Source organism: Carassius auratus, chromosome 32, assembly GCF_003368295.1.
Source record: "Carassius auratus strain Wakin chromosome 32, ASM336829v1, whole genome shotgun sequence".
In the NCBI taxonomy this organism is placed as follows: Eukaryota; Metazoa; Chordata; class Actinopteri; order Cypriniformes; family Cyprinidae; genus Carassius; species Carassius auratus.
In genome coordinates this window covers 28,385,766-28,413,627 of record NC_039274.1, presented here as the reverse complement: position 1 = coordinate 28,413,627, position 27,862 = coordinate 28,385,766, and the positions used below count along the sequence as shown (strand labels likewise).

The window sequence follows — 27,862 nt, the reverse complement described above, 5'->3', positions numbered from 1 at the left end:
CAGTGTAAATAATTCACACTGAGAACGAGAGAGACACTAGGAGCGCTACGGTAAAACCTGCACGGTCAGGCTGAACTTAATGAACACTTCGGTTTCAAATTGTAATGGGGAACATTTTTTTCCTTTTTCAATGACTTTAGGAAAGTTTAATTGACTGACTTTTCCCTCAAAAAACCTCTGAAGTTAATTTATTACTTGCATAACCCCCCAAGACCACACACACACCTGGACTGCCGCAAGCAGGTGCACAGCACAGAGACAATATTAATGCCTGAAGAGAATCCTAAGACTAAACCTGAATGAATATAGGACAATTCACAAGCTACGGCGACACGTGGGACTTCTATCATTTATAGACGATAAAAAAGCTGCGAGATTAATGGTAAGAGGCAAACAGTTACAGAATCACCTTTCTCTGCTAAAGCTGGAGAAAATGCTCCCAAAAGACCCTTGCCTTCAAATCTTTTGTTGAAAAGATCTGAAAAGAGACTTTCCTGCGGACTGTACAAGCAATTCTGCCTATTGCCTTATGAAATGCATTACGCTCCATAAACAGAAAAAGACCTACTGCACAATGGACCGAATATGGGCCAGAAACCCGAGGAGAAGAGGAAGTGGTAAATAACGCATTAAAAAGTCAAATCCTTTGTGCTTTATCTTACTTGAGCAAACGCTTCGGATAAAACCGTCAAATGTTTGGATGGAGCGAATGGCCTCAAAAAGGTGTCAGGTGCTGATATGGTAATACTTAAAACAGATTAGCATTAAAATGTACTCTGAGCTATGTTCTCAATTTAATGAGCTTTAATTTATTCAAAGGAGTTTGAAGGATTCTGTCTTTGCATTGAATACAAATAGAACAGTTCAACTTCAGATTATTAAACTTTAAACTCATATCCGTAAAGTATCAGTTGTTAGTAGATAATTGCCATGGTAAGCATGACTATAACTACGGACTACGCTTCAGATCCCAAACATGAAATATTAAACTTCATCATGAAACTCGCTCTGTACCGGTGTTTTTGTGATAGACATTATTGGCAAATCATGCGGCTTGTTGTTGGCATGCTATTACTCCAAGTGATTGGAATAATGACATTTCCAATTGCATTTTTCCAAAACAAGATGTTTGACGTTCCATTCAATTGCACTGGAGAACTTATAAACAATTTTCGAAAAGGCCATGTTTATATATTTGTATTTTACTGGCTTCCTAATGCAGCAGCACGTAGGGTCCTCGGACTGTTGTTTCTGGCATTCATCTAATATTAAAACTAATTCCACAATCCAATGAATTTTTGATTACGGTGTCAACTCTGAAATACAAGTTCAGTATGATTATGATCTTTGCATTACCAAATAAACACAACATTAATGTTCAGCAAAGGTTTGCACGCCCTGTGAAAACCTACAGAGAATGTCCTCACTTACTACTGTTGTGCTAGCATACGTACTAGAGGCTCAGAGTTCATTTACCCAGCCATATGAGTATTTTCAACACTGTACGTCACTGTCAGATCAATTTCAGGGTAGAGCTGTCAGTGCAGTGGAAGGTTAAAGCGAGTCAAACTGAAGGGCTACTGCACCCAGTACAGTAATTACACAGGAACTTCTGCAAGTGCTGCCATTAAATAGAGTAAACACAGGAGGAAACGGCAGTTAAACATAACAATATAATACAAGCACATATATACATGCAAACATTTCAAGATATGCAAGCACTTCAGCCTGCAAATTCATAACACTAAATTTAGCATTTGCGCATTCCTGGACAGTTAAACTCCAATATTGCCCATATAATACTTGGGACTCATATACAGGCTTTTATAGAGTTTTGATGTAAACTCTACAGGAGAGGGACTCATCACCCCTGAAGGACCTGTATTACTTTAATTAGTACCATTAATATGAATAATTAATATTTTCAATTAGTTTTTATTTTTTAGATTTTTTATTTGTATTTAATAGATTTTTTTTTATTCTGGCTATTTCTTAAGTTATTAATTATTTTGTTTGTTTGTCATCTTTTATAGGTTTATATATATTTGTTAATTGTCTATATATGTGACCTTGGAGCACAAAACCAGGCTTAAACTTAGTGTAATTCTTTCGAAGTTTAGATTTATACATCATAAATAAATCTTAATAAATACGTTTTCAATTGATGTATTGTTTATTAGGATCTGACAATATTTGGCTGAGATACAACTATTTGAAAATCTGGAATCTGAGGGTGCAAAAAATCAAAAAAAATTATTATTATTTTTTTTTTTGGCAATTTACGTTGTCCAAATGAATTCTTAATGCATATTACGAATCAAAATTTTAGTTTTGATATATTAATACTAAATATCTTAATGGAACATGATTTACTTAATATCCTAATGAGTTTTGGCATAAAACAAAAATCGATAATTTTGACCCATTCAATGTTTTTTTGGCTAATGCTAAAAATATAAACTGGTTTTGTGCTCCAGGGTCACAAATAGTTTTTATTTTAATACATCTAGTTAAACTTAGTGAAAAGGAGAAATGATACCTTGACAGTTAGCTAAAATAAAAAGTTGTGGGCTTTTTTCCCCCTTTAATTTTCCTTAAGTTTATTTCAAGTGGCCCTTTGAAGGACAACAAACTGCAAAGTATGCATCCTAAAATAAAACACTACTTCTGTTCCATGGTTTCAACATCATCATTTACAGTAGAAACAGGGACCTAACTAACTAAGAATCAAACTCTATAAATAATTGATTATTGCCATGAAGCATTATTTGAGCTTCCTTGTGGCCGTAATAGTTTCCTGGAAAGTTTGTATGAAAAACTTGCAACTCAGTAACCCAGAATAGCCATTAAAAAACACTTAGTTACCACCTACAATTCACCAGAAGTAGCCATGGTGTGCTGAATCCACTTCTGAAAAGCTGTTTAGCAGCAAATACTAGGGAACTTACATAATGTCTTAATAGAAAGCAGCTCTGCATGCCACACAAACAGCAATTCAAAATAAGTGCACAAGAAACTGGACTCACAATTGATTTCAATAGATATTGGAGTTAGGATGTGGCTAACAATGCATCACAATTGAAACATTCAAATACATAACACACAAAAACAATCGAGCAGAACACGGCATTCAATAAATGTAATTCTTTGGTAAAACTGAGCTTAAATAAGCATGCATATAATGCCTTAAAATGCTGCTTTCAGATTAACCAAACCAACCATGTATATTTCGCATTCAACCAGCCTCCATTGTTCATTAGACAACATAACCACTGCCAGATGTGCCAACAAATTATCCTGTCCCTACTTCAAAAATAATTATAGACATTTATATTCTCCAGTGTAAACATCTCTCGTTATATATTACTAAAGACAAGGCACTTTGCGCACGATTCTCTTCAATCTGCCAGAAACACATCTTTCTAATGAGATTGTTAAAGGATCTTAACAGGCTATAAATCATTAGTCTCTAAAGGCATTTTGTCTTGGATTGTGTCTGGATGACAAAATAAGCAATTCTGTTTGGTCAGGAGAGATTCCAATGGTTAGGATACCATCCATGGACCAAAACATGAGGTCAGTTGTTGTTCAAACTGATCGGTTTAGCCAACGGAACAGTCAAAAGGTTTTCTTGGTTCAATGAAGTGAGATAATAGTTATGCTGAAAGATCAGCAGATACCAGAATGACCATTCAGTACAGAGGCTGTGATCACACCCAAGCCCACACGGAATCTGTGGCCACGGAATTCTGTGGAAAATTCAGCAGAAACTCTGCTTCGGATTTTTCAGCAGAAAGACGTTCTGAGAAGTTCTACACACCCCATGCTTCCTAAATATTAAACTGATTGCTTCACATTACCAACAAGGTCCATCTGAAACCTTTTATATTTAAAATTCTTGTCACAGAATTCCTCAGATTTCCCAAAACCAATACAGAAAATGTTTAACCTATAGTCAAACGTGCCTATGGACTATTTTCCACCAATATGGTGCCAGACTGTCATCTTCATGCAACCAACAAATATCTCATTAAAATTATAATCATTATAACGTCATGTTACAGAGAGGCTGATCGACCAAATTGATTAACCAAATCACTTCTCTTCCCACTTTGCCCAAATTCTAGCTTCAACATGTCGACACATGATTTGTATTTATCATCAATTATTTGTACATGAATTTTGAGTAAATGTCTTGTAAAATGGGCGTTCACTTCAACAAGATTCTTTAAAAATAATTTGTTGTTAAATTGATTCACACTGGCATTGTACCAGCCTAGCCTGCTTTACATATCAGCACGAGCCAGACGAAAAACAGGATATTAAAACTTTTAAGACTGCCATTCGGTGATGTGAGATGTTCATAAGTGATTATGCAACAACTTCAGTTATGTCATCACTCAGATTAAGTTAGTCAAAAAAGTGGGCGGGTTCAAAGATCATTCAAGTATTAAAATCAGCAGGACCTTAAATAATAAAGAGACAATAACAAATCAACCAATACTAGTCGTTTTACAGATGCCGTCATGTTAGTTGATATGCTGGAGCAATAATGCTGAAAAATCAGCTTTGCATAACAGAAATAAAAAAGATGGATTAAATGTTTTTAATTTCACAAAGAAAAAAAAAATCAGTATTTTTTGTCAATAAATGCAGCCTTGATGAACAGAAGAGACTTCTTAAAAAAAGAAAAAAAAGAAAGAAAACTGTGATCTTAACAGTAAAAGACTGTAAAATGCTACAGTAAAAAAACTGTTAATTGGTTATCGGTAAGTTTCCATACTATATACGGTGCATAACTGTAATTGCATTTAATGTCATTTTACAGTAAAAAAAGAAAAAAAAAACTGTATTGAATGGTTCAAAACATATTAGTACTTCAGTATGTCAGTTTATTAACATTAGAAAGTTAATGAAATACGGTATTTTATTGTGAATTTAAGTCTGTAAAACTTAAAATGTCGCTGTTCATAAGAAAAACAGTAGTATTCAACAGTGTACAGGGGAACATCACACCATCACAGAACAATTGGGATTGGCGCTCAAACACAGAAGCACCTGCTCAGAAACACTCACTTGTTCCTCAGCACCTGCCAGGCCGCTTCGATATCAGCGTACAGGTTCTTCTCGGACGGTTTCCCGGTACTGACCCCGTAACCCGAGTAATCATAGGAGAACACGTTACAGTTGATCCTGGAGCCGAGGCCGATGTAGAAGCTGCACATCTGGCCCAGATCCACGGCGTTCCCGTGGGAGAACAGCAGTGTGTAGCGGCTAGCAGGCGCGCAGCGGACGAACATGCAGCCGAGCCGGTTCCCGCGGCTGGTTCGGGTCACCAGCACCTCCACGGCGTCGAGCTCGCGCTGTGAGTACTGCCAGTCGGCGCGCTCGGTGAGGTGCAGGCTGGTCGCGCCGCTCGTGTCCGTATGGATGGAGTACGTGGGCTCGGGCGGAAGAAACGCCAGTTTGGCCGCGATGCGACTCGGACACGGCGGGCAGCAGAAGAGCCAGCACAATTCGCCGAGGGAGAAGCTGTTCATCCTCGGGCCTTGCTCGGGCATGGATAACGGTGGATACCGGGTGAGAGTCGGGGATTTTAGCGAGAGAATTCACGAACGGTGTCGAGGATGCTAAAGCCGTGCTAATTGGTTTCGGTTTGGTAAGTTAGCGGTTTAACGGTTCGGTGACTAGAACTTGGTTCTTGGCATTTTCAAAAATATTTACGTTCCAATCCAGCACTCTTCCGTCTCGATCATAGGTTGAAAATGTCTAAAAATCGATCATTTACGCTACACAATCAACACCAAGCTAGCCGTTCACTTTCAATGTAAGCTGCCATTGCTCCCGCTAGGAATGCCCAAATATGGGATTTTTCCGGACGTGGCGGATATCCGGCTCCTGCTGGCGACGGCAACGTCACGAGCCTTTTTCCTTGGATGAGCTGCAGGATGGATAGTGGTTTTTTCAAAGTCATCAAAACTGTGAAGCAGATAAACTCAAAATGGGAAATATTTCTGTTCACGATATTAAACGAATAAAACCGTTAAAATATTTCAGTTTATTGTTTGTGTATTCCAGCACTGCACACTCTGGATATTCTCTAAATCAACTTTATTATGTGCACGCTTAATGCTTTTTTGCGGTATTCAAGGAGTTCGTAAGGTTTTTAAGGTATAAGAAAAAGGGGTTGACCAAAATAACTATATTAAATTACAGCTACATTTTAGCTAATATAGGCCTACTCGGACTACTTTTTATTGATAACACGATTGCACGTTATTCACACAATAGCAATTAATTATTCATCATGTATTGATTCTCCCTAAATCCTGTTTTTCGTCTTTTAAATGTTTCTTTCTAAAATAGCCTACTGTTTATACACTCAGAAAGTCTTCCAGTTTTGTATTGAAGACATTCAGACAGAGATCAGTCACTAGCAGGTGGCTATAATTACAAAGGAACTTGATCATTTCAATATTAAGAAGTGTTTTCTCAACATTTCAACATTGCATCAACTAAAGATGAAAATCATTAATGTTTATTTGAATTATCACTCAGTGGGTTATTGGATAAGTATAACTGTCTTTGGAAGACTTTGTCTTTCAAACACATTCAAATGCACAAATTCATGTGATTTGTTATTAACATTTAATGCAGGGATTCAAAACTTCTTTCACCCAATATATTTACTTTGAGCTACCACAGAGATTTTAAGGTAACAAGTTCATAAATAATTAACTCAGTTCTCTGACGTTGATTAAGTCTAAACATGACGTGCAGGTAAACAAATATTGCATTTTTTAGTAAGCGTTTTATTTTGATTCATGGTATTTTACAATTATTTTATTACATTTATGTAAATTATACATTGTTATGATTTAATTAATTATTCGCTTTTCATTTAACCCACAACCCCCCTGCAGTTCCTTCACAAACTCGATGTAATGTTTAATGCACTTTATGTTGTTGAAAACAATGAATGGAATATATCTTCATTGCATTTTTATATCCCTATGGTACAAGATTATCCCATTTAAATCAAAGTGATAAACAAGTTACGTCAAAAGTCATCAAAAAGTAGTCTGATTATATTCCCTAAAATGTATAGTGTAATGTAATCGATTACGTTACTGACTAAATTTTTTTTGTCATTTGGAATCAGTAAGTCATAATTTTCAAGTAATCTACCCAGCTCTTAATATATGGACACCTGGTAAGCAGCATTTCTTTATTACCAACCTTTAGCTTCCAGCTTCTTAGATTCATTCATTACAACATTTAAACAGTCTTCAGCTGAATTTTGATTTAGAGAAGGTGGAGGAGGAAATCAAGCTTCTCCGTCTTCTCCCCGAAACTGCCCACAATGGTTTGACAATAATGAAGTCACAAGGGTGATTCTCAGGTGATTTATCTGGACATGGCAGTTCATCTTGGTGCTCCAAATGTCCACGTTTTATGATCAAGACACCATCTTTTTTTTTGCTTTTTAGCACAGGTGTCCGTGATTTAAGTTTTCGCAGTTACAGCTCTTTCACGGATGTTGACTTAAGTTCATTTGGACACATTTCATATTAATGTTCATCTGTCATTCATTCATTTTCGCTCAGTATTCTGAGTGTTTGTACTAAACACTGCTAAACATAACTTATATCACACTGATATTTAACCTAGAGAATATAGACAATGAAAAAGATAAAAGATAATAGCCACATTTGTTTTTTCACTGTAGCCTTCACAAATGATATTACCCCTTATAGGTTAATAACCAAGGGTGGTCAAATTATTTGCCTAACCATATTAATCATGAGTCCAGGAAATAAATATAGTATTTTATAGTATAACCTTATTGGACAGGGTTAAACCACTTATTTAAAACTCTTAAATTCTAGAAATCATTATATTCATTGCCTTGATAACACAACTCAGTGCATACGGTGGTGAGATACGGCATGCGGGTGAAGCCACGCTGAACGAATCACACAGTGAGACCTGCTCTTTTGACCACAGGTCTGTTGATTTCCATAAATAATGAAAGTCATGCACAGATAAAATGCACTTTATTTCCTTAAAAATATAAAATGCAGATGGAGCCAGAGCAATCAGCACCCAGTGCATTTCCCTTGCAACAAAACTTCTTCTGAGCAGGTCCCACAGTGCATTTCTACATCCAGCGAGCACATTATTACTATCTAGGAAATGTGCTTCATCCTCTAGGGTACGATAAATCCATTCCACCCTGAAATCCATATGCTTTTTGCTGATTAGGTCAGAATGTGAGGAATGTTAAGCCAGCCTCGTTCTCCCTCTACCCAATTCCATTCAGGACGTCCCCAAGAGTGATATTCTGATGTTTATGAGCCTAAAATGTCTTCAAAGTGGTGTAGTTATAAATTCCTGTCACATTATGACAGATTTTCCCACTGAAATCTTATTAATGAAAAACTGCAAGTTTACATATATCACTGGAAACGTGAAAAAAAAGTTACATGCTGAAACCTCTGGGTTTGGTGGCCTATTTCCTTCATTGTTATGACAAATCAGCAAAATATATGTTACAAATATCTGAGACTATTATTAGCACAAGGACTTCATTTCAGTAACCACAATAGCAGCCAAGAGTGAATGCTAACGCTATTCGCTATTAACTAGTTGCTTATGAGCATGCATATTACTAGCATATTGGCTGTGCTTTATAGTACTTATAAAGCACATATTAATGCCTTCTTCAGCATGACTGTATTCTAGATCCTTTAAGCACAGCGATTTAACTGCTGGATTAGTTCAAATGATTTAATTAAAGGAATAGTTCACTCAAAAATAAAAGTTATCTGAAAGTATACTCAACATCAGATCCTCCAAGATCCAGATTAGTTTGTTTCTTCATCAGAACAGATCTGGAGAAATGTACCATTGCATCACTTGCTCACCAGTGGATCACCTGCAGTGAATGGGTGCCGTCAGAATGAGAGTCCAAAAGACGGCACCCATTCACTGGTGAAGAAGTGATGTAATGCTAAATTTCTCCAAATCTGTTCAGATGAAGAAACAAACTCCTGTACATCTTGGATGGCCTGAGGGTGAGTGTATTTTCAGCAAATTAACTTTTTTTTTTTTTCAGTAGAATCCGAATGGTTTGAAATCCTTCCAAACGCATTATCTGTTTTCCCACAGTATACTGAAAAAATTGTTCTGATATTTGGCATGCCATCACAACATACACAAATGTGCATTCAGCAGCTGTACTCTCTGAACTTTGATATATATTTAAAAAGCATGCAAAGCAATTTTCTCATTGTGGCACCAGACCTTTTCTGTTAGTTCTTCAAAACACATAGTTGATAAAACACCAAAGTCTGCTCACTTTTCAGCTGTTGGTTGTGAAATGTAGTTTTGTGTCTGCAGGGCTTTACATGTGTCTAAAAGAAAGAGCAGTGCAGATGATTCTGGGCATTGACTCTTCTGATCTCAGGAGACCAGAGCACATCAAACTCAGGTTTTGAATCAGTATTATCAGGATCACGTGAACCTTACAGGATTGGGTTTAAATGCACCAGACACCAGCTTTGTGAGAGCTGGAAGCTTGCAGACCAAAAACAGGCAAAACTATATTACACAACAGGCATAACATGCATTTTCCTGCAACGACCACTTAAGGTAATGTCATTCACTGCCACACTCAAGTATCTCATTATATGAAAATTGGGTCCATAATGTTGGAAAATAGGGAACAAAAAATAATTAGCATAATTAAATATTATTTCTCCTTTTTGTGATGGCTACATTAATAAATTATAAATCATGCAGCTGCAATTAAATATTCACATTAAAACATATTATACAAATTAAGTAAATACGTGAGTATATGATGGGTAACAAGTAAACCAAAAAATTATATTCGATAATCATATTCTTATGATGCAAACAATCTGCATAATTTTCTTTAGGCAAAAGAAAATGTTTGCGAGATTCACTCAAATGAATGTTGTTTTTCTATGATGCATTGTCTGCAGCTGGATTTATGCATATAAATCATCATGAGATGTTACGGCTGTGGGTTTGAGATAAATAAAGTAACTTGTTTAATATCTGGACCTTCACAATGAAGATGAAAACAATTCAGGATGAAAATCTTCCCCGCTGCTGCAGCTCTCAAATGACGTTTACGAAACACTGATGGTGTTTGGTATTGGTGACGTCAAACCTTGTGCAATATGTCCAATTTCGACTTCGATTTGTGAGCTTTACTAGACATGAGTAGATAATGATAGAACTATTCCGGTAAACTGTCATTGTTTGCCCAAGTCATAACATCAGCATACACGTGATAATGCAGACAGTGGTGTTTTAATCAAGAGCTAATGACACACCAATGCGCAGGAGAAGAATAATATTTAGGGGAAATAAACACAGTGATGTCACAGGACTGTTTTTCCTGTTACTTTCCCACCATGCATCACCCCCTTGCCTCATTGCTCCTGCCTGGGCATTCCCACAGTATCCCAGCACGATCTGAAGCTTTGGCTCCAAACTCTACAACAATATCCGGATCACTCATCGCAGTACATTGGGAAATGTTCTCTGTGCTCACTATACGATCTCCCTCTTACACTAATAGAATGAGACAGTGGTGTAATTCTCCAGATGGTGCTATAAAAAGCTTTACTCAAATGGACAGCAACTGACTGGAAGCTTATGTTAGCAACTTCTGGAATGCTCTGGGTTTTGTTATCTGTATCTGGTTTTTACCAGGCTAGCTTGGCTAGAGAGCTAATGCGTCGCGTCATGCCCCACATTGATACGATGGGTCTGGAAACATGACTTCTAGCATCTGATATGGAAAAACCATTAGATGACTTTGGAATACCGTCTGAACACAATAAAATATTTATATAAGAAGTGAGCAATCCCTCACCCAGGATTGGGTTGTTAGCTTTGAATGCAACGTGGGCCGCGTTTTGGGGGAATTGAAAGCAGAACTGTTTGCAAACTGTGATTTGGTGTGCTAATGTTTAGGGTTTGCAAACAGTTGCAGTCTCTGGGATGGTGGGAAAATTAACAGTATTTGTAGATTTCAGCAACTTTCCATCACTCAGCATTTTACACATACATGTAGCTCTCGATTCTGACTTGTACAATAAAACATTGTACTTGCATCACGAAAATTAGTGCATGTAAACGTTTTCAATAGTTAGATTATGGTGACCAGATTTCTAAAACCAGTGAAATGTTCTGTGGTCATAATGTCATCGAAATCTCACCTGCTGTTATCTATAAATTTTTTATTGTTTTTAAATGGATTCAGATAAAGTACCACATAACAACCTGTCAATCTATTTTCGAGCTTGTTTACAGATTCAAACAGCGTAAGTGCTGGAGAGAAAAGCCTGACAGTATTTACATAATAATACCTTGAGCTCTTTTAAAGTTTCTTTTACAATCACATAAACCAACGGACGTGGGCAGAAAAAGAAAGCACTAAAATCATAGAAAAGAAGACAAATTACAAATGTGTCAAAACTTCAATTTTCTTGTCTCATGTTCAGAAAAAAAAAGGGAATGGATTTATTGTTTGCTACACCATCCCACCGCAGTCAAAGTAAAGAGACATTTTCAGGGGGCAGCTGCCCTCTCTTTCAATGGTTTGAAGGCGGAGGAGGTTGTCAAAATATCTCCACCGATGTGTCCATCACAGCTTCGCCTCAGGTCCTCAGAGTAATTGATGTCTTCTTAAGAGTTTTAGCTGTAAACAATGTGGAGGAACCTCAAGGAAGTTTCACCCCAGGGAGCTTCTCATAAATAATGATCACCAATGCCACAGTTTCACTTAAGAATGTCAAACTACATTCAAGAGGAACAAGAAACCATCTCACATTACACTCGTGGAGATTACACATAACTTAATTGAGGTCCTGGGGAGATTCTGGGAATCTTATCGGGAACCGAGATTGAGCCTGTTCCCCTCTAATGAAGTTGGGAGTTTCTGACTTCCCAAAGCTAGAGTCAATCCACTTCGAGAAGTGTTTTTGATTTTTCATGGGCCTTCATGATGAAAAAAAATTATGTATGCATCTCCTTTTTGCTTTGAGTTCGCCCAAAAGAGGAAGGCAGCATAATTAAATACTGAACACATATTTAAACACTTCCTATGAAGCTGACTATGTTTTTGAATAGAGACACTAAACAAGTGGAATGTTTCTGTACATCCTCAAACCGAAGGAAAGTATTGCACAGCGGGATGGGTTGTTGTTTTAGAGGCCTTGGAAATTTCTGAGAAATCAGAAAGAAAAGAAACATCTCTGAACATATGTCATGCATCAGGACAGGCACAGCTGTTTTAAGGCCAATCCGTTTTTGACACATTTGAAAATGTTTAAAGAGACGTGTGCAGCATTTTTTTTTGCAGATGAGAAAGAATGAATCAAAAAATATCACACCGAACTTGAGAACTTTTCCTCATTTTTATGCTGTTTGGGCAGGAAAATCTGGAGTAATCTGTGGTCCAGATTTTTACCAGATTGGACCTTGACAGTGTATTTTACTTTGCAGTCTATGGGACAGTCACAAGCCTCCCGGTTTTCATCCAAAATCTCTTACATTGTGTTCTGAAGACGAACAAAGCTCTGGATTGGAATGACATTTGGGTAAATGATTAATGACAAAATTTTCATTTTGGGGTGGAGTATCCCTTTAAAACTTGTGTATTTGAAACGCATATATAAGATTTTCATCCATTTGGATTACAGAGTTTTAACATAAACTGATGAACTTAATTTGATGCATGTATTGTAGTCAAATTAAATAGGATTTAAGATTTCTGTAATAGTAACAAACTGAATGTGCTGTATACAATAACCAGGTTTATATATTTGGTGTCGGTCAATCCTATTTGTTTCAGTCTTACACATTTTAACTTAATTATTGCTTGTTCCATATCAAGCCATATTTACGGTACATAACAAATACATGTAACTGTTCTCACAATGAACAGATTTATGCTGCTTCTTAAGCAATATATGCATTCAGAAACAAAAGATTATTTATAAGATTCAAATAGTTAATAATAAACTATGCCAAAGTGTATTAGTGCAATGCTCATAATAACTGAAATAACCAAATTAGCCAGAATATTAATTAAACAAACACACAAAGGGCAGATATAAAAATGAATAGTTTGAAATGGACTGAACTTTCTCTGTGTCTGCCGTCTTTGACGTCACGGCTCAGGACAGTCACTAGTGAAGGCTTTGGGAATGTCTGTGTTCTTGTGGTGCCATTAGTCACTCATGACATCAGTTTTCCAGTATGTTCGGACAACACGAGCATCCTGCATCATGCAGCGCCAACAGAGAAACTCCTACTGAGGTGAATGGGAAATCTAATGGCCAGACACTCAAAGTTAGCCATCTAAAGTCAGTAGAATGATGCTTAGCTGTTAATCTGACAGAGCAATAGAATACCATCCTCTTTTCCACATCATATGAAACAGTTCTACTGAAAACACACCTGAAAACAGCAGGGCAGAAAGTTATGTTTTTATTTGTCACTCAAAACCTGTTAATGGTTTTATTGCAAAACCCAACCGGTCCTGACCTGATCCTGTCAGACATGACAGTGTATAGTGCACGCAACATTAAATAAACGCACTGGTTGCATTCCAAAACAAAAACAGGTCTTGACTGCATAGCTGCAGGCCTGTGAGATGGGTAATGAAACCTTTACAACTATGCTTAAAGTGGTTACAGTTATTTTAGAACTATAAAAAGGCATTTTTATCATCCAACCATTTGCATTGCTTTTTTTTTAGTTTAAATCATCTGTCAAATTAATAGAGTTCAAGGAATAGTTCAGTCAAAAAATAAAAATTTGCTAAAAATGGACTCTCATTCTGACGGCACCCATTCCCTGCAGAGGATCCACTGGTGAGCAAATGATATGATGCTAAATTTCTCCAAATCTGATGAGGAAACAAACTCATCTACATCTTGGATGGTGTGAGGGTTACTATATATGTTCAGCAAATGTTCATTTTGGGTGGAAATATTTCTTTTAACTTCCCACAACCTCTCATGAATCATGAGATGATTAAAAATAAATAAAAAGTATTTTAAATAGAGGAACACACTCATCCTAAATGTTACTAAATGTCATCATAAAATCAACAACAGCAGTATAAATTAAACTTACAAATGGTTAAACAATGCATTGTTATGCTATTGATTCATGAGGGTGCATACTGCGAAGAAAGCATGCGAGATATTTTTGGTTCAACTTAAAATAAAGAAATCATATGGAAAGCTGTTGAGATATCACTTGGCTTTCAGAACAGTTGTTAGTACTTCAAAGTGTTCAGTAAACTACAATAAAGTGTTAATATTCCAGGAAATCTTAAGTTATCTTGATCATTATTTAAAATACCTTGACTTTTTTTTTTTTAACAATGAATCAAATTAGTTAAAAAAAAACGTACACTGTTACACAACATCAATGAAAACATCTAGGAATGACAGTGATTGCAGCCAGACTCGAATCACTCGATGCATTTGACCCATGCAAAACATCTCAAGTTTCTCTTCTAAACAAGAGTCTAATCAAAGAGCATCAAGATCCTCTGAGATGCACGCAATGAACGTGATTTAACGGATCTGATGTTTATGCTTCTAGCCAGTCAAGTCATGTCATGCTTTACCCAGGAGGAATTAAACGTTTACATTTTTGACAGTGTACAGAAATGCAATTATATGAGAGGCTGATATGGTGTTTCAGCACGCTCGCATGCATGTAGAAGAAATCCCTCTCCCAAAACAATGACTTGCTATCTTCAAGTCATGTCAGAACGGTCATATACGATGAGCGTGCATGAACATTACCACATGGGTTACAACATACCACATTACATAACTGGAACTTGCAATTTACTTTAAAGGAATAGTTCACCCAAGAATGACAATTTGCTGAAAATGTACTCACTCTCAGACCATTTTAGATGAGTTTGTTTCTGTAGAAATATAGCATTACATCACTTGCTCACCAGTGGATCCTCTGCAGTGAATGGGTGCCGTCAGAATGAGAGTCCACTCCAAACAGCTGATAAAAACATTACCATAATCCACAAGTAACTCCAGTCCAGCAATTAACATCTTGGGAATCAAAGGAAAAACCTGTAAGAAAAATACATAATTGAGATTTGAAAATAATTGCTACAGCTAAAATATGGGTCCTCTAAAAATAAAAAAAAAACAAAAAATTCAAATAAGTTTTGGTTTAAGTTCCTAAGTAAAAAACAAAAAACAAAAAAAAAAACAAGTAGAAAAAAGCTGAAAGGAAATTTGAAAGAAAACTAATAACAATGACAAATGCACATAATAAATTAATAGCATTTTAAAATATATAAAAATAAAAGCTAAATCAAAACATTAATAAATAGATCTATCATAAATGTAACACGAGTACTATTAAAATAGCATAACTGTGAATAGTTACTGTACAATTCATTTTGTGTAGTGCTCCAGAACTCAAGAGAAAGCTAGCTAGAAAACAAAAACTCATTTATCTGGTTTACGAGGCAACAGGTTTGCACATAAAAAAAAAAAAAAAAAATGATTTCCCATCATTCTCTGATGGCAGAAAAATTTCAAATACACACCTACTGTAGATTACATGCTGTGCTCTCATTCTGTTGAATTTGCGAGAATCAGAAAATACCTCCATATAAATCTAAATCATTTAAATACACATCATATTATCATTACATCTTCAAAAAGTCATAAGTCCACTCTTAAAAAAAAAGGGTTACTTGAGGTTCTATATATAAGCCCTGGGGTTCTGTACTTGGCCAGTGGAACCTTTTACCAAAAAAAAAAAAAAAGGTTCTATCCTTGGATGGCTCTAAAATTTTAAGTGAATTGAAGTACTGTATATGCACATAGAGAACATAAGCAAGCTTATGTATGTTTATTAAAAAAGTGAAGAAGTGAAATAATTAAAACTAAACGTAAAATAATTTAAAGTTTTGTAGTCTAATACAGAATATACAGAGGTGAAATTTTAAAAATGACATCTTTGTATAATAAATTGAATAAATTTGAACTTTTAGAATTTTCCGGATTGATTATATTTTCCAATTAAACAATAAATAACTCTTTCAATAATAAAGAACCCTTAAATGGTTCAAGAACCATCTACAGTAACTTGGATTCAAAGAACCATTTGTGGTTCCTTTTTTATGAACCCATTCAAATGGTTCTATATTTGAAGTGAGTGATTGAACAATTTCTGGTTCTAAATAGAACCATTTCTTTTAAGAATGAAGTAAACAATAGCACCTAAGTTCACTACTGGATGTCCATAAAAATAAAAGAAATACTACGGCCCAGTGTATAAAAGAAATCAGAGGCAGAATCAAAGGCCTTCACTCTTCTTCTGTGGAGTTTGAATGTCCAAATTAATTCAGAAAGCTTATTTAGCGTCTGCTGGTGTTTGAGTAATCCCAGCGGTGAAATCCCTTCCTGTTCCCTGACCCACAACCAAAACAAGCAGCATAAGGAAGGTCTCAATCCATCCATTGATGTTTCTTCAACAGTTTTCCATTAACTACATGCAGCAGTCGTAGAGTTATGTGCAGTATATTCTATGTTCCGTACACCTATCATTTATAGGTAAAATACAAATTAACTTCTGTGTTTTGGAAGTGGTTGACATGAAATCAAAATGGATAACAAAATTTGTACAGCCCTTCCAAAACATGCACATTCAAAACCCTAATATTAATCAGAATTCAAGAAAAACATTAATATGTCATGCAGGCAAATGTGTTGATTCAGTGACCCAATGAATACAGCTCACTCAGTTTGACTGAAATCCACATAATCCATGAGAATTTATTGTCACAAGCACGATTTCTCGTCATTAAGTCACACAAAAATAACAGAACACATTTACACAATGTATACAATCCTAGACTCATTGTACAATGGACAGGCTAGCTAAGTACCGAGAGTTAAATATGTACTCACATTGCACACAATGATATTAAACCTACACAAGTATATATAGCTGTATGCCAAATAAAACATGGTCTGACATAAAAACAAACAAAAAATTTGCATTATTTACATTAAACATCCATTTGATTTCCAAAAAGGTTAAGATTTCATGTCAAGGTCTTTCCATCAGTCCAGAGTTGTGGCATGATCAAGAAAACAAGAAGTCCACATTATTCGTCCAAAAGTTAATAGTACGAATCGCAGCTGCCTCAAAGATTACAATGAACACCGCATAATGCTTGATATTTATGCTGCATCTGCTCATACGAGGCTGGTGTCGATTACTTCACAAAGTGACACTGTTGCTAGTGTTTTGTTTTTTTTTATGAGAAAAAAAAAAAAAGCAAAACAAATGCACATTTTAAATTCAAATCAAATACTGTTTATGTCTTTACATCCATCTACATTTATTATTAGTTAAGCTAGGTAATAGACATCACTACATAGACTACATTTTACACGGTAAGCGTAAAAATATCTTCACTTTTTTTGTCAGCGAAATGCTGTTTGGCAACGAAAAATGAGGTGCGACAAGTGAAGAAAACGATCCTTCGCTTCTCAAAGGATTTTGAAAATACTTCTGTATGATAAAAGCGTAAAAAAAAGAAAAGAAAACTGTTATATTTATGTGTGTATGTGAGAACAGTCTTGACTTGAGGTTGCTGGGTGAATCCTCGAACTTTAACTTGCATTCTGCATCATATTTACATTTTGCCCAATCTCGGCATTAATTTTCCTGCTTTCTATGTAAATTAGGCTTTTTATTGATGCTGCTTTATTATAAGTAAATGATGCCTTTGCAGAAATAATCTTGCACTTTTACTGCTTACAAAATCTTCTGTAACATTTTTTGTGCTAATGGCAGCAGTTCATCATCACATGATGATTAAATGAAAGAAAAGCATCAAAACTGGGAATATATTTATTTTACTCCTAGCGCTGTGTGTTTTAACTGTTTGTGTACAAGTGATCAAGTCAATAGTGTCAACTGTGTGTTTGTGTGTGTGTAGGCAGAAATGTGTTTCAGCAGCGTGATGTGTGTCACATGTGAGATGAAGTTACTGCAGTCCGAACTGAAACAAACAAACAAACAAAAGAGTCTGCGATTACTCAGAAAACGGCGGGAACATGCCGAGGTCGGCAAAGTCTTCGATGTTGTAATTGGTTGTTCCTTGGGTTGGATCCCCTGCCATCGGCAGCATATCCTGTGGAGAGAAACAGAGATCAGACGTCCAGTAGTGTAAGTGAATGTCACTATAAAGGCCGATTCATATCAAGAGATGCTGCAGAAGTGAATCTGCATGACTAAGAACAGAATCAATAAAACAATTCAAACATTATTTATTTCTCAAATGGGACGCGTCACACAAGGTTTGACATCAGTGGTGAATTGTCCTTGGTTTCCCTCACAGCTCATCAATGCTGCGCTGTATGTTGAGATTTAGGAGCTATAACTGAAGAGACTGTAAATTGCATTTAACACATTTATGCACAGATTTATCCAAAGGGACTTGCATTTTAGGCACACATTTACATTTTATAAATTCTAGTGAGAACATAAACCGAAAATTTATATCAACAGAGTATAAATAATTTTAAATGAATAAAAAACGAATGCAAATTTGAAATATTGCATATAAAATGTATGTTTAAGTTGAAGTTTTAAAATAATTAAAACTGAAAAATCTAAGTAGATAAATATATATATATATATATATATATATATATATATATATATATATATATATATATATAAGAACGACACATAGCAAAATGACTAAAAGCTTCAAAATACTAAAAGTAAAAATATAACTGCAAATATAAAAATAAATCATAATATGAATCAATTCTATTATAGTATAAGTCTGTGTATTGTGAAGAGTTGTAACTTTAATAATAACTACTTTTAAATAAAAATTATATAATAACATATAACCAGAGAATGATTAAATACATCAATAAATGAATTAAAGTGATAAAAGTGAAAATGACGTGACATACAGGGGTCAAGGGTCATGGTATTGAGGGTGGACAGAGCACTGTACATTCCCCCCCCACAATTCCTGCCGGCCTGAGACTCAAACTCGCAACCTTTGGATTATGACTCCGGATCTCTAACCATTAGGCCATGACTTCCAGTCCATGACTATAACAGTCTGGATCCTTGGTTCTTATTTTTTAGTTTGGTTTGTTAGACCTTCAAATGTTCAATTTCCCATCAACAGACGTCTCCGGTGTACTGCACACAGGTGGATATTGATGTGTCTGACAGTGAGTTCACCTGGAAGACCTCGCTCTGGCTGGACTGAGGATGAGGATGCTGGTCTCCTCCCTGCTGACTGTGGTGTTGACTCTGCCACTGAGACCAGACCTCAGACGGCCGGCCCTGGAACTGCCCTCCGCTCTGACCGCCTTCACCCGACACATCTGGAGAAAACCAACACAGACACATTCACAACGGCTCCCAAGAGTCACTTCTGCAGCTTAAAGATGAACAGACATTACACCCGAGACTCTGTATGGTGTTTCGGTTCTTTCTGATTATTTAAAAAAAAATAATTTTTATTATTGACTATTAAAAACCATTTGTTGATTGAAATAAAGCAGAAATAAAATAAACTATAAAACAAATATTAGATGAAAAATAATTATTTAATGGAATAAAACAAAATATAAAAATGGAATTAAATAAAAGTAAAATAACTGAAATAAAAATAAGTGCTATTACTGTTAACTACAACTATAAGGAACATGTTAATTAAAATAGTTTAAAGAAAATGTCAATATTAGATTAAAACATCATTGAAAATCTATGAAAGATGAACTTAAAAAAATAAAGAAAAAAACAGAAAAAAACAATACCGCTAACTAAAAATATCCAAAATCTAAATATCAGAATAAAAACCACAATAATTTACAGTATTTGAAAAATAATGTGTTTTTTGAACATTAAAGCATGTCAACATATTCTGTAATACCATATAAACAAAATAATGATGTTTAAAAAAGGATCATATGACCCCTTTAAAATAAGTTAAAAAAAAAAAAAAAAAACAGCTAAATAGAAATGTAAAAAAGCTAACTAATACAAATGTACATAAAATTACTAAAACTAAAATAAAAAAATATATAAATCAAAGCTAATTCAAAATATATACAAAATAATGCACTAGTAATATAAATACTACTACTACTACTACTAGTAGTAATAATAGTAATAGAAATAATAATAATAATAATAATAATATAACGGCAAAAAATCCTTGTGTGTTCTACAGAAAAACAAAGTAATGGAGGTGAATAAATGATGGCAAAATATTGTAATATATATCCCTCAGCGCTTCTCAACAAACATGTTTAGACTTTACAGTATCAACTTCCACATTAACTCCGACACGTCTACTTCTGCAGCATCTCAATCGAGCGTGCTTGTAAAACACTTGAAGCGTACGACCTCCATTTCGATCAATTTGGCGAACAGGGGGAGAGACATTTACTAGAGGCTGACAGAATCATTTAAAGGCATGCATCTAGTGTCTCTTCACCCGCGGGGCCCGAGTCTTTGCTTAGGAAACGAGTGAATGAAGCAGACTAATGCGCGGCGTGGGTGGCTGTTTTTCGCAGGATGGCACAGCGGTGCCCTCGGGCTGTTTCTCTTATTCTCCATGCTGATGAGGCAGTGATGTAAGGTCAAACTTCTCATTTCCCTACTGTGTTAGTGTTTGTCGCGCAGATGCCGAGAGCGGCCCTTCTCAAGCTCGCTTTCTGTCTGTCTTTCCCTCAAGGTTCAGCCGTTTGACACCCCTCGTAAATCTCTCTATCAATTTTTCTGTTCGTCTTTGGTTGCGTTTCTCTCCCCAAGCCATCTTTCTCCGTCTCCATCAATCTGAGATCAGCGTGCTTCATGTTCTCCCCCGGTATCTGTTGAGCTTACGTAGCGCTTATTCTCCGGTCGCTCCATCAAACGTGATTCTCAAAGATGTAACGGTACAAAAAGCCGGCGTGAGAAAAGCAAACGGCGTTCAAAGAAAGAGCCGTTATTCCCAACGCTCTTCAATCATTTTAAACTGAATGCACATTCTCTTGCTTTCACAACGATAGATGCAGCTGTTGAATGTGTGCTGTATTTCACGTATGCATATGTGACCCTGGAGCACAAGACCGTCACTGGGGTGTATTTGTAGCAATAGCCAAAAAAATAAATAAATAAACATTGTATAAGTCAAAATGATCGATTTTTGTTTTATGCCAAAAATCATGAGGATATTAAGATCATGTTCCATGAAGATATTTTGTAAATTTGCTTCTGTAAATATATTTTTAATTAGTAATGCATTGCTAAGAACTTCATTTGAACAACTTTCAATATTTAGATGTTTTTGCATCCCCAGATTCAAGATTTTCTTCTAATTGTATATCAGCCCAATATTGTCCGATCCTAACAAACCATACATCAATGGAAAGCTTATTTATTTAGATTTCAGATGATGTATAAATCTCAATTTTGAAAAACTGACACTTAAGACTGGTTTTGTAGTCCAGGGTCACATATAAAGACTGCAATTAAGGCACAATTGTAACATTATCTCAGTATGAAACATGAATAAAGGCAGTACGATTATTGTTTATGCATTGCATTAGCTCTGAAAAGACTATTTTGTACAAACTATGAAGCAGAACTCAAAAGAGTCTAACGGGAGCTGATTTATCAGTAAATAAAGTCGCAAGGCGATTCTCTTATTCTTAGTCTGTCAATGTAAGAAACTGATCATGTCTTGGAATAAAGATCACAGCCAATAACTAGCAGTCAATTAACATCCAACATATACAAATACAAAGAAATGAGATTTTCTGAAATCGGCACCAGTTTGGTAATTACACCTAATAAATCTGCCCACAGATCTTGATATAAAATTGTTTAAATTAATGACATTTCTGATCCTCAAACCAATGCTCTTGTGGAGATGTGTTCCCCTGTCACTTCTCATTTCCATCAGAACGGAATATGAAATATGAAAATATGCTTTATAAAGTCCTTTGGAAAAGGGCAGAGTACAACTTTCCTCATTTTAACACTTTATGAATTTATCATAGAGAGAAAGTTATTAAGCATGGATAGGAAACAAGCCCACTTATATATTCTGGCATATTTGACATTTAACACTTATGCAAAAATATGTATCATGCTTCCCACAAACAAACAAATTTCAACTTTGGTAATAAACAGAAATGCTTCTGGAGCATGAAATGAGCTTATTATGATGATTTCTGTGACACTGAAGACTGGAGTAATGATGCAGAAAATTCAGCTTTAAAATAACGGGAAGAAATTACATCTTAAAATATATACAATTAGAAACCAGCTATATTAAAGTGTAATAATATTATTGGTTTTTTTTATCAAATAAATGAAGCCTTAGAGAGCAAAAGAGGTGAAGTACTTTTATTTGCAACTCTTTTTTAAAACAATTAAGTGACTTTTGTTTCTCATTAGTTACAATTGTGATTAAGAATAAAGCACATATGTTCCACAAACTAAAAATTAACACGTGCTCAGTTTTCTGAAAACTGGCATTTAATGGATTCACTCCAAATATAGAAAAAGACTGTGTCTTCCAGCAGACTCCGAGTCCTTCTAAACGCCGTCCACGTGAGGAAGCGAAGATAAATGCTCCATTTTCTTTAATGGCAGCATATTAAAAAAGAATTATCTGGACACGGCTTCATTTTCAAGCGGCTGGCAGAAGCCTTCAGGGCTCGGAAAGCCATTCTACACTTGAAACGGAAGTGGGTTTTTAATGTCACCTGTTTAACATAAATGAGGTATTAAATGGACACACTTATCACAGGTTGAAGGTAGAGAGTTTCCCTCGAGGGACACAACAATGGGAAAAATGTGAAGTGTCTCCGTACGCACGCCCCGCTTCAAACTGAATTCAGTGCATAGAACTGAATGTGATGAAGAAATCTGAGGCTGCTTTGAACGCATGCAACGCAAAAACAACGATTCTACAGTTTCATCATATTCTGCCTTCGGTCGAGGAAAGTGAAAAGTTGCACAACTGTGTTTGTGGATCTGCGCTCTTCATGTCACGCTGGTCACTAAAGTGTCAGGATAAAGACACCTGATCTCTCTAGCATGAGTTTAAATGGTGCAATGCATGACAGATTAATTAAACCCACTGCAGGCTATTTAAAGTCCTGCAAAAGAAGAGCAAGGCAAGAGAAAGAGTATGTAACATCAACGTGAAAGGAGTGGATGATGACTTATATCATGGTATGAGGAATTTTATATTATGATAAAAGGGAATGCATAATAATAATAATATTTAAACATGAAATATTGAATGTTTTATATATATATATATATATATATATATATATATATATATATATATATATATATATATATATATATATATATGTATATATATATATTCTCTAATATAAATATCTAATTATCTAATATTATATATACAAATGATCATATTTTATTAGTTATACAAGTATATTTATATTTAGAAAATAATATTTAATAAACATGCAATATTTAATTACTCAGGACGGATTATTATAAAAATAAATATTTATTATTCTATATAATATACACACATATGCATACACACACATTCTTTTAAATATATTATCTAATATTATTTTTTATAAATATTTTACTATGCAATTATCAAAATACATATTTATAATACTATAAAAAACATATTTTACTTCATGTCTAAGAATACCGTAGTAAAACACTGTAATGCAAGGCCTCACACAGCCTATTGTCGTATTTGCTTTGTATTATTTCGAGTGACAGCATCTTTCATGGTTAGATCATTTAGATAATAACTTCATTAAAAAGTAATTTTCTAAACTCATTGAATAAGTTATGCTGATTGTTTAACACTTTCATGATTATTAGTCATTGTTGTGCTGTGAAGTAATTCGGAAGAGTTTGCAAAACTACGAACACAAACATCTAATTGCCTGGTGTGCAGTTGTGATCAGTCAAACCACAGAAATCAGTTTTTCATTCGGTCTATAACAGAGATGAAGTGACCAAACCAAAGAAACAGAACAACAAAGCCGTTTGTCTCACTATGGACGCCATACAGACATAGTCCTCACACCGTCTGCTGTTAATGTTCTTTCAGTCTTTGTCCGTTACTGACTGTGGAAATCTATGAATCACTGTACATGTAAAAGAGAGGACTGGGGCTGTAATGTGTCCTCCGTATGAAGATCTGTTCGTCTCAGACTGACCTGTCAATCATGTGCTGAGATCATTTAACCGTTTCAGGTACAAACAGAGCTGCAGGAGACTAAAGCTTTCACGACAGTTTCATTTCACTAGCTGATATCTGTTCTTTAGGATTAGCAATAGCATTTTATATAACACAAGAAAAATGAACAAGATCCAATTGAAACCAGCAAAAACAATGTTTACCAAGATAAAAAACACTGTAAAAAAAAAAAAAAAAAAGATTACTGGAATACTTCAAAAATTGTCCGTTTTTCTACTTAAAAAAATATAATTTAATTCAGTGCTACTTGCTGTATTTCTTTTCTTTCTTTTTTTTTTTACATTTACTACCAATTGAAAATTGTTTCAAAGTAAATCCTTCACACACACACACACAGATATATATAGTAAATAACCACATTAGATGTTAATGCACAGCTACACATGCATTATTATTAATATACAGTATACATCTAAATTATAAAGGGGGTCAAAATGACAGGTCCCATTTTGGTGCCTGCATGAAATTAAATTTACAAAAATGATTTTAAGTAAATTATTTTATTTTAAGCAGTACCAAAACTGTTGACATCCCTATCTTTGGAAGTTATTTTGATATCTACCTGATCACATTATGGATGGTAAATGATTGAATATATGAGGCAACGTTAGCGTAGTAAACAAATATGCACAAAAATGATGCAGTTTAAAGCATGTTTACACCAAGAACAATAAGTATAACTATATTAGTGTCCATACCAACAAGAATAAGGTTTTGTTTATTATGAGCACAGGCTACAGTTTAGTCGTTTGCAGATTTAAATGCTGTAGCTCTCTAAAGCAGGGAAGGATTCTGATTGGCTGTCAATGTTCATCAGCTGGAAAAAAGAGTTCTGAAAGCCATTTCAACATTCTTCTGTGCCGTTATTGGGGCAGTTGTGTTGGGGACTTGTGTGTTGTGCTGTTCTTTCACATTTAGAACGTTTTTGTTTTTTTAAACTATAGCCTTATTTTTATCATTATAGTTATAGCCCTTGGTGTGAATGGGCCTTGATTGCCATAAATAAGCAGATCTTACCGAAAGCATTGCTGCGATTGGCTAGGTTGGAGTAGGCGTTTCCAGAGGGCGAGGAGGTGGCGGGGCTGGACAGAGGGCTGTAAGAGGACGGGTCGGCCTGGTAGCTGTGGCTGGAGCCGATGCCGAACGGTGAAGACTGGGCCTTGTTAGACTGAGCAGGAATCTGCTGCTGGGGTGGAACGACACGAGTCATGATGATATTAATATGCAGCTGATTAAACACACACACATACAGTACATGCATATCAAGGTCGCCACACGTGATCCTGCTGGTGCTTTCAAATGGCAGGACATTAAGCACGGCCTGATACCCAAAAAGACAGTATAAGAGTGTCCCAGTTCATTCCCTCTCTTATATTAGTTCATATCACTTTAGTTGGACATGTTGAACTCACAATTCATGCAGTTTCCATCTATACAGCTATCTAGTTTTCAAGAAAACTTAAATTTATGTACAACAAAATAATACAATATTTATTAGTAATTTTAGTTTTTCTTATTATTATTTATAACATTCATAATTTTCAATCATTTTATCAGAAAATTATTCATTATTTATTATTAAATATATATATATATATTTCTGACACAAACAAAAATGTGTTGCAGAATATATTAATATTTATATTTTTTGATCAATGTTGTATATACGAATAAATGTAATGTTTACAATTATTTTTTAAAGACATGCATAATTTTTCTTGTATGCATATATATATATATATATATACACACGCACTTAAAAGCAAGAAAAATATGTTGCAGAATATATTAATGTTGATATTTTACATTTAAATTTTTTATCCATCTTTTATCCAAAGCGACTTACAGATGAAGACAGTGGAAGCAATCAAAAACAACAAAAAGAGCAATGATATGTAAGTGCTATAACAAGTCTCAGTTAGCTTAACACAGTACACGTAGCATGGGCTTATAAATAATATAATAAATAAAAAGAAAACAGATAGAATAGAAAAAGAATAGAGCAAGCTAGTGTTAGAGGTCTTATACATATACATATACACACACAAGCATATACACATAAAAGCACGAAAATATTTAGGTTATTATACATAATTTACACCACAACCAAAGAATATTTAGGCTGTATGAACTATGTAGTAGTATGTATGAAGTATGAATTAATTACAGAGTCTTGAAATATTTTTTTTAGCCATTGCTCCACATTCAAACCTGGAACAGGATCCAGTTTTCTCATCAGGCTTCTAAAGAGGAACGTTCCATTCCTTTAATTATGTCAATGAAGACGAGCGCGCCAGCAGCCAGCGCAGTCACACACACTCAATGCCAGGATGGTTCTCACCTGGCTGGAGAAGGGCGGTCTGCTTCCTGTCCAGGACACCTGGCCGGCGTTGATCTGCCGGGAGATCTGGGTCAGGTTCTGTCCTGCCGAACCGGCTGTGGACTGGATGTCATTGACTCCTGGGACGTGGATCACAGATGAGCTGAAACACACACACAAACACACACCACATTATGTGACTAAATGAAACCTTCCCATCCTCTTGATTCTCTGTTAAACGTCTGAAGGCCTTTCACACCAAGTATATTGCTTGATACAGACACCAGTGGTATTTTAGTATCATTGATCTACTATAAAATTGTGTTAATATATTGAATTAGATTCTATTTATACATTTTTTTTATTATATGTTTTCATTTCAATGTTAGGTAAAGTTGTTTTATGTTATTTTTATAGTTTTTTTTTATTTGTACTTATTCTATACAGTTCTTATTTATTATAATCTGTTAGTTTTCTATACTTTAGTACTGCAAACAGCGAGAGAGAAAAAAAAATATTTATAAATATTTATAAAAAAATATTTATTTCAGCAACAAAGTTATTTTTTATATTTTATTTCAGTTTAGGCCTATTTTATTTCAACAAAAAAGTTGAAATCACAAAGTATGACTTTGATGCCTTGTAAGTAAACTATTTTTTAACGATCCTAAAAGTAACAGTCCTTGCATCCTAACCAAACATTTTAGGCACAAAATCATGACAGGTCTCGACATTTTGGTGACAGGTGGTGTTTTTAAGACTGTCTAAAGTATGAAGCGATTGACGGGAAAAATAAATAACATTTTCTCAGTCAAACTTCTTTTCCAAAAGCACAAAGCTTAAATAGTTTAATGGCCAGCAAGAAATATTTGTGACTAATAAATGTTCTCAATTCACCCATCATTACTCCAAATACGTATTTTGTAGACAGCCATAATTAGCATTATTCTGTAATACATTTTTCCTTTCATAAAAATAACAACCACCACCACATTCATCGCAAAAGCTTACATGTTTATTAAGTTTAAGATTACTTGAAGAATGGAAGGTTCAAAAGAACAGCTTTTATTTGGAATAGAATCTTCTGTAACATTCTAAAAATCTTTACTGTCACTTTTGACCAATTTAATGAATCCTTGCTGAATAAAAGTATTAAAACCCCAAACCCGAACTTTTGTACGATATTGTATCAGGTA

At 35.0% G+C, this 27,862-nt stretch overlaps 2 protein-coding genes across 5 annotated transcripts in view; both read right to left on the bottom strand.

The window, feature by feature from the left end:
• The window catches only part of LOC113052009 (alpha/beta hydrolase domain-containing protein 17C), a 40,370-nt gene extending 34,358 nt beyond the window's left edge, over positions 1-6,012 (bottom strand). Inside the window, exon 1 of the mRNA XM_026216251.1 lies at positions 5,077-6,012. Coding sequence (XP_026072036.1) covers positions 5,077-5,561 — 485 coding nt within the window. The 5' untranslated portion in view covers positions 5,562-6,012. The remainder of the gene's footprint in view (positions 1-5,076) is intronic.
• An 11,775-nt stretch (positions 6,013-17,787) lies between these two features.
• Positions 17,788-27,862, bottom strand: part of LOC113052008 (aryl hydrocarbon receptor nuclear translocator 2-like) — a 65,610-nt gene continuing 55,535 nt past the window's right edge. For 2 of the 4 annotated variants that reach the window (XM_026216249.1, XM_026216247.1), the window contains 4 exons: positions 26,688-26,829; positions 25,364-25,532; positions 19,324-19,469; positions 17,788-18,247 (listed from right to left, as the gene is read on the bottom strand). In XM_026216249.1, coding sequence (XP_026072034.1) covers positions 18,149-18,247; positions 19,324-19,469; positions 25,364-25,532; positions 26,688-26,829 — 556 coding nt within the window. In that variant the 3' untranslated portion in view covers positions 17,788-18,148. The remainder of the gene's footprint in view (positions 18,248-19,323; positions 19,470-25,363; positions 25,533-26,687; positions 26,830-27,862) is intronic. The other 2 variants (XM_026216248.1, XM_026216250.1) reach the window with 2 other exon arrangements.